Source organism: Scleropages formosus, chromosome 14, assembly GCF_900964775.1.
Source record: "Scleropages formosus chromosome 14, fSclFor1.1, whole genome shotgun sequence".
Classification (NCBI taxonomy): domain Eukaryota; kingdom Metazoa; phylum Chordata; class Actinopteri; order Osteoglossiformes; family Osteoglossidae; genus Scleropages; species Scleropages formosus.
The window spans coordinates 19,207,513-19,215,788 of record NC_041819.1 but is presented as its reverse complement, the minus strand read 5'-3'; the positions used below and the strand labels follow the sequence as shown (position 1 = coordinate 19,215,788).

Genomic DNA, 8,276 nt, shown 5'->3' with positions numbered 1-8,276 from the left:
TGAACTCTGGGTAATGACCGAAAGAGTAAGATTGCGGATACAAGCGGCCGAAATGAGTTTTATCCGCAGGGGGTTCGGACTCGCTCTCCGTGACAGGGTGAGGAGCTCAGACATCCGGGAGGAACTCGGAGTAGAGCCGCTACTCCTTCACATTGAAAGAAGCCAGTTGAGGTGGTTCGGGCATCTGATAAGGATGCCCCCTGGGAGCCTCCCTTTGGAGGTATACCAGGCACAGCCAACTGGGATGAGGCCCCGAGGTCGGCCAGGACCCGCTGGAGGGATTATATCTCACAGTTGGCCTAGGAATGGCTGGGGATCTCCCAGGCTGAGCTGGAGGAAGTTGCCGGGGACAGGGGCGGCTCTCTGCTCAGAGCCTCTCTGCTCTCCCTGTTGCCACCGTGACCCTAACAGGACAAGCGGGAAAGAAAATGGATGGATGGATGGATAGATGGATGGATAAAGCATGAATTTAATGAAAAAATAGATGACTGCATATGGTATGCGTACAGTACGTGTAGCATTCCTACACTATTTACATCAGTCGATACAGCTAAACCTGCCTGGTCCCTGATAATCTTTGTCCACATTCATACTTCTTCATTACTTTCAATTTCATCTCCAAATTGATTGCAGTACGCTTGCATTGTGAATAATCAAATAGGTTAAAAATATGCAAAAAAACCCCCACTACATTAACGCAAAGGAAATGGGAAGGCTTGGATCTGTAACGGAGGACAGGGGGGATCCGACATAAGTAAATTTTCACTTACGTATGGGTTGCAGAACGGTCTTTCTGCGTAAGTCGAGGGGTGTCTGTATGTCTCATGTAGGGTTTTCCATGTATTTTATTTCTAGCGTATGCATTTCATTACTCTTATCTAGATACGCATTTTGAATTTCCTGTCGCATAATCAAATGTTTAACAAAAAAATAGATATTATTACTTAATCACTGATAACAGTAGTCTGCTGAAGCCGGAGATTGTCTACACTACAGTCGGTGCAAAATTTCCTTTAATCTCGTTTATAACAATACTGCATCTTTGAAAGTTACTACAAGTAAATATGCGGTGCACTTTGCCGTAGGAGCGCGCAACTGGGGCGCTTCCTGATGCGCAGCACCGGCACAGCGCTTCGGGCGCTAGGACCCTGAGGCGGCCGCCGACCCGGGCGGGATACCGAGCTCGTTCTCGCTTGGCGCCGCTGCGGTTCGCCGGGGCCGAGCGCTTCGCGTGCCGCTTCGGGAGCGCAGACGCGCGGGGATCCCGAGCACGAAGAAGATGGCCTCTCCGCGCACAATAACCATTGTCACTCTCTCCTTCGCACTCGGGCTCTTCTTCGTCTTCATGGGCACCATTAAACTCACACCGAGGTTAAGTAAAGACGCGTACAACGAGATGGTAAGTGGCACATTATTATTATTATTGTTATTATTATTATTATTTATTATTTATTGTGCGGTTGTACTCTGAGCGTGAACGATTAGTTTATCTGACATGATGTGTCCTCGTTCACAGAGCGGAAAATACATGAGCAAATAGAAATAATACACTTAATTTATTAAGTTAATATATATGAACACCGCTTTTCCCCACAATAATAATCCCTAAGTTCCAATGTCAGCTTTCGCACCTTTCTTAAAAAACAGCTGTAAATATTAACCTTAGGGAAAGAACACTGCTGCTGTTGCCTTTAATTCGTATAGAAATTAATTATTTACGATACACGATTATTTAGGTTATTTCATTATTTCCTGTTCAAAATGACAAAAATGGTTCATTTTCCTCTTCCTGGGTTACTGTGCTGCTGTACTGTGGTAAAAAGAGGGTCGTTTTGGGACGGGAGTTGAGCGCATCTCTCGGGCAGTGGCGCTTTTTTCTAGTAAATTCTACAGCGCTGCTCATGTTGGAGCTCCAGGGCATCCCAGCTGCACACGATCATGTAGGGTCAGCAGTACTCGCATACATGGTATATTATATATATCATATATAATAATGCAGTCTTTTATACACTGGGCCATTGGGTAGTGCACTCTTACAGCTGGAAGGTTGTGGGTTCGAATCCCAGCCCCTGCGATAGTTTCCTTCATGGATACAGTAATGTGCTATGTAAATAAATTGTAAAATTCATCATATAACCCTTTGGTCAAATGTAGCAGCTAAATTTACATTTATCTGATGCTTTTCTGCAGAGCACCTCACGGGGGTAGTGCAGCAGAAGGCAGGATTCGAACCTGAGACCTTTCTCTGTCAGACCCCCCCCCCCCCCCCCCCCCCCCTTATTATTTCTAATAAATAATATAGCAACCAGCCTTTACTGATTTCATAAGCCACTGTGGTTTTAAACAAGGGGTTCTTAAAAACTTTTATTAATTCATGCTTTTTCTCCAGAGCAACATCATTTTTGCAATATATGAATACCAAACTACTTGTAATGATTTACCATTTTATACAGCTGGGTAATTTTAACTATTCCAGTTCAAAGTAAATGCCTTGATCAAGGGTGGTACAGCAAGAGTGGGATTCAAACTATTCGGCTGTGAATGCTTTAACCACTCTGCTACCTGCTACCCTGGTACATCTGTTACATTACAGTAGCACCAGAGGTACAATACAGTCTGTCTGAACAGTCCGTTTAGCTCAAATACAACCAAGTAGCTCTAGCTGCTTTAACTGCTATGCTATCTACAGTTCATTGTTGTTATAATAATAATAATAATAATAATAATAATAATAAGCAGAAGAAAAATTATTATTATTATTATTATTATTATTATAAAACTATGGCAACAATATGACCCTATATTTACCTTTATCTGAGGTCTTTATCCAAGGCGATGAAGCAGAAGTTTGAACAAGGTCACAAGATAACACTGTGGTTATCTGATTATTTCCAGGATGGAATATACCGTGTTATTGCATCTGATCCAAGTTCAACGTAGCACTTGACTGGACCTAGTAATTTAACCACCAGGTGAAGTGAAGCTGTTGCTGTCAATCAAGGGTTAAGAATGCAGTGAAAAACTGTGGGACAGAAGCAGCGGGTGGAAGATACTCTTCAAAAATATGCAGCAGAAAAAAACAGTAAAGAACCAACTGTTATTATTTTTTCATATGTCATAGAGCTGTTTACCAGACAGAGCGAACTGCTGAAATCAATTCAGTTTACTTTTATAGAGCTCTTTTGTCACACAGTGACACATAGCGCTGAGCAAAAGCTTAAGACAAATAGACAAATAGATAGTTGGTTATATATTAAATTACTACGGTGTCCATGCAGTTATTAAAACTATAAGTATGCCTACATGCCACGGAGGAAAGGAACAGAAAACTCCTAACTGAAAGGCAAGAGAGAGAAAAAAAAAACCTCTGGGGGTCCAAGTTCCAGTGGCTGCCCAGCTCTCCTGGGCATTCTAGAGTAAAAAAGACTTTAAAATCAATTTACAGCTAATAATAACACTGTAGATGAGTGTTAACTTGATGTCCCAGTTCACAAAGGTACGTCTCGTCCGTCGTGGCAGTTGGTCACCAGTTTCGGTCACCATGGGGTGGCGGTATCCCATCTTGCCGGCCTCAGGGTGCAGGGTTCGAGGGGGGACACACACACCCCAGGCAGGACTCGAACCCCAGACCCCCCAGAGAGCAGGTCCCTGCCCAAACCCGCTGCACCCCCCCCACACCATCTCAATAAAACCTAAAAAAAAAGCAAAAATTTAAAGTCATTGTTTTTGGGAAGAAATGGTGTTGCAAGAAGGGAAACACAAACGGTAGTGACTGCTAGTTGCGTGTTGTTTCCAGTTTCTTGTTTTCCTCCTAGTCAGTTAAGCAGCATTAGCCATCTAGTTTCCTACTTTAAATTTACTGACTAATGCTCTGCTTTTCCAAACTGCGCATTAGAAAGTGCTCTTTTAATGTTCATGCCCTTCCAAGCAAATAGCCACTGATAAGTGACACTGATAGTGTGTCCAGCTGAAGGGTGATCGGGATCACCCTTTATTTTTCTCGCCTTTCCTCTGCTTCCATGTCCTTTGTTACCTTTTCGTTCGACCGTTAACGGTCGGCATGAGCCGACAAAGATGAATTCTTTCAACTTTTGCTGGTCTTTCTTGTTAACATCTGGCATCTGCAGCTGTGGCTCTTAACTCTTTACCGCGGGATTCTTTTGAAAATAATGGCAGCTGTTCTGCTTGTGCCGCTGCACTCTTTCTGTGACGGCAGCTCCTTGCAGCTGGGCGATCTGTCGCTGCGCAGTGCAGCGATCATCTGGGTTCTGTGATGAGGTCTTCCCGCCTCCCGGGGTGCCTCTGCTCCTGCACCGAAAGGCTCAGGTCACAGGGTGTGATGTTGTCAGTAGCTGGACTCATGTAGGACAGTTGGGTGTGAGCTCTACAGCAACATGTCCATCCTTCCTTAGACTGCTGTAAACTGGAGCAGAGTCGTGCTGGATTCCAGTGCAGAAATTCAAAACCTCCTGAATTCCTCCTGCTTTACAGCTGCACTGCGCTGCATGCACACCAGTGGCCCAACATACACACACACATTGGCTGAAACTGCTTGTCCCAAGGTGAACCCGAGCCTAACCCGGCAACACAGGGCGTAAGGCTGGAGGGGGAGGGGACACACCCAGGACGGGATGCCAGTCCCTCGCAAGGCACCCCAAGCGGGACTGGAACCCCAGACCCACTGGAAAGCAGGACCCGGTCCAACCCACTGCACCAATGCGCCCCCGTTCAACACAGACCAATGACATTATAATAAATGTAAAACCAGTCTTGTGAGGCAGTCTTCCTAAGAATGTGTTTTATTATATTTATATATTTTTTTTGAATGCCTAGTTTTACCACACCAAGCTGACTTAAGTGTAAAGCACAATAACAAATTGATTGAACACAAAAATGTTCCAGACTCCTGACGCCGGTGAAAAGAGCTCTAGCTGTTTTGACATATAGAATAATACAGAGTAAATAAGCGAGAGCTGTTTATAATCCCCTTCCTTGGGGGATTTTGATTTGTTCAAAGTGCTCAGTGATTCGCTGTCCTGTTTTCTTTCCCCTCTAATGTAGTTATTTTTCTACCTATCTAATAAAACATGCAGGCTTTTTAATTGAATTTGCATTAACTCATTCAGCTGATTCTTTTCTCCAAAGCAGCTTTACAATTTTCAGCTACTTACAACTGTTTGTCCAGTTTTTACAGTTGGATAATTTCCACTGGAACATTTATGGTAAGTCCCTTGCTCAGGGGTACTACAGCTGGAGAGGGGATTCAATCCTGCAACTTTTGGGTCCAAAGGCGCATCTTGAACCACTACATGACCTCTCTTTGAATCTGGACTTGACCTTTTCTTTGGCCTTTCAACAACCTGACACAGTTTAGTATTTAGTCTGATTTATAGGTTAGATAAAGATGAGGAATGAAATTACGTGGGACGCTTTATTCATTACAAGCCAAAATTGAACATAGCTTTGTACACAATGATGTTATTGAGTATGGGGGTTAATTATTAACACGTGGCTCCAAGAGAAGAGGTTCTGTTGAGCAAGTTCGGTACACTGTGGAGGTGCGTGAAGTTAAAAACATGTACAGTGGATGTTTGGAATACTGACTGCTAATATGCATAGATTAATAATGTCAGTTTTTGGAAAGAAATGCGATTTAAGATGAACTGTTCCAATGCATTCAGTTTACTGCTCCAAGGAGAACCCTGCCATGGAATATTGAATACAACTGTTGACTAACAGCAAGGCTGCCAGAAGGAAAAAATGAGCAGCGCTCATGACGAGTTGAGTTTGTTGTTTGGGGCCAGTCGAGCGTTTGTTTTATTTTCAACGAGCGAACCAATCTGTTCTCGTTTCCTAATAAGCCCATTTAGATGCAGGCAAAGAAATACGGGGTTGTGCGGAACAAGCGACTGACATAAGAGAGAGGTCTGCTCAGTGGAGTGCCTTCAGTCAGATTGAGCTCCATCGCTGTCCACGTTGTTTTTCAGAAACAGGCGTACAAAAGCTACGCCAAAGCGTTGCCCGCCTTGAAGAAGATGGGCATCAGCTCAGTGCTGCTGCGAAAGATCATCGGGTCTCTGGAACTGGGCTGCGGCATTGTGATGACCCTCGTGCCCGGGCGCCCCAAGGACGTGGCCAACTTTCTGCTTCTGCTCGTCATGCTGGCGGTGCTCTTCTTCCACCAGCTGGTGGGCGACCCGCTGAAGCGCTACGCTCATGCCTTGGTCTTCGGCATCCTGCTCACCTGCCGCCTACTCATTGCTCGGCAAGGCGAAGAGCGTCCCGAGCGGGAGGAACTCCGGGAAGAGCGGGTCAGCCTGCAGGAGAAGAACAAGGTCAAAGTTTCGTAGTTGTGCGGCCGTCTTGGCCGGAGCGGCAAGGACATCGCTCCGGATAACGAAAACGGATGAGAAAGACAGCCGCCTTTGCGATCGTGGCATGATGGCTGCAGCCCTACCCCCATCTCCACCCCCTCCTCCACCTCCACCTCCACCTCCACCTCTACCTCCGCCCCCACCCCGCACTGGCCGATTGGTGGCCTTCCCTTGCTCCCTGCCCAAGGGCAGCCCCACTAGCCCAGCCATGGTACAAATCATTCTTGGGGCAACTGTTTTGAGTTTATAATTGTTGTGGAATTTACATTTATTTTGAGAAGCCTATTGAGAACTGAGAAACCCATTACTTTTTCCCTCTTCTGTTCTAAACAGTTTTCAGTTAATTGAATTTTAGTCGTACACCTCAGTCAAGCTTCCTTTCACAGTACAGTTTTTCTGAGAATTTCATCTTTGTGAAAGTTGATGCGTCTTTTCTCATCAGCTCACATGGAACTGTCTAAATGTTAGTGCTTGTAAAGTCAGTATCCTATGTAATACCACTTCAGAAAACACTTTGTATGTGCCATGTTAATAAAAACAGGAAATGTTACATTAACAGTATTATTTTTCTTGCGGTCCACTATTTCGGTCATTTATTTTTGCTGCGCGGGCAAAACGATGTCTGTTTCTAGGTGCATTTTTAAGCTCGTTGTGGAAATGCGTGTGTTTGTTTCCGTCTAACTTTTTATTTCTGGGTTTCTTTTCTTATTCTGTTGGTTACCGAGTTAATTAAAATGGTAAACTGCACAACTGTCCTTACCGCTGACATTTTGTTTAATGCGAAGGGGTGCAATTAACGCGTTAATTCAGAATTAATTTGTGATCCGAAGAGCTCTATTTGTTTATTTGTCTGTATATCAGTTTGTTGGAGCCGAACACCTGACACCGAACGGGGAAAACACAGAACCATACGGTACATACAATGTCTAAGATAAATGCGGTGCCCTAAATGCAATTGTAAACCGAGTCAACGGAAGAGGATATTCTGTCCTAGTGTGGATGCAAACTGATGTGAGAATGCTGGACGTGAATACTGTGAAACAAAGGAGTGAAGTAAAGACAATTCATGAAGTATAAAAGTGTTTTTTTGTGATTCACTGATTCTCTGTTGAGTTTATTTCAGTCTCTAGTTTGAAAACTATTAGTACAGGTTTCTCTTGTGTAACGAAGGCTTCTTTGGTGAGAGTTTGGGTGTACGAGCAAAGGTAATTTGTATCGTAAATTTTATCCGCTCGCACTTACGAGAGATGCCGTGTGAGAGCAGACATTTCAATGCAAAATATGAGGCTTGAGGACGTCAAGCGCCGCTCAAGGTGAGCAGCTGCCTCGCCACCCCGTGTGCGGAGTGGCGTCTGAACATCTGAGAGCTGCATAAAGACACGGAGAGTATCGGCTTAACGCTTGAATCGATTAATTACTTAGATTGTCATTCTATTATATATACTTACTGTATAATTGTACATCAAATGCATCAATTTAACTATATCATTGTAAATGGCGTTGTGTCCTTTGATTTACTATTAATCACAAATGATAGTTGACTGCTTGGCAGAAAAGGATTATGCTCTTATGAGTGATTACTCTAATTATGAGAATTTTCTTGAATAATTTCATTTTATGCAGTGCATTTACATTACGTTATTTCACTTAGCAGATGCTTTCCTCCCAAGCGGCTTACAATGGATGCCATGCAGTTTTATGAGCCCACACACCTTATTCACCACGGTGACTTACACTGCTAGATACACTACTTACACTGGGTCACTCATCCATACGTCAGTGAAACACACTCTCTCTGTGTCATTCACACAGTATGGGGCAACCTGAACAGCATGTCTTTGGACTGCGGGAGGAAACCAGAGCTCCCAGAGGAAGCCCACGCAGACATGCGGAGAACATCCA

The 8,276-nt window shown here is 44.2% G+C and overlaps 1 protein-coding gene across 1 annotated transcript; it reads left to right on the top strand.

The window, feature by feature from the left end:
• The first annotated feature begins 1,091 nt into the window (after positions 1-1,091).
• On the top strand, positions 1,092-7,208 carry LOC108931008 (transmembrane protein 35A). The gene is made up of 2 exons (XM_018746559.2): positions 1,092-1,399; positions 5,988-7,208. Exons 1-2 carry the CDS (start codon positions 1,280-1,282, stop codon positions 6,348-6,350), a joined length of 483 nt encoding a protein of 160 aa, XP_018602075.1. The 5' UTR covers positions 1,092-1,279; the 3' UTR covers positions 6,351-7,208.
• The last annotated feature ends 1,068 nt before the right edge of the window (positions 7,209-8,276 follow it).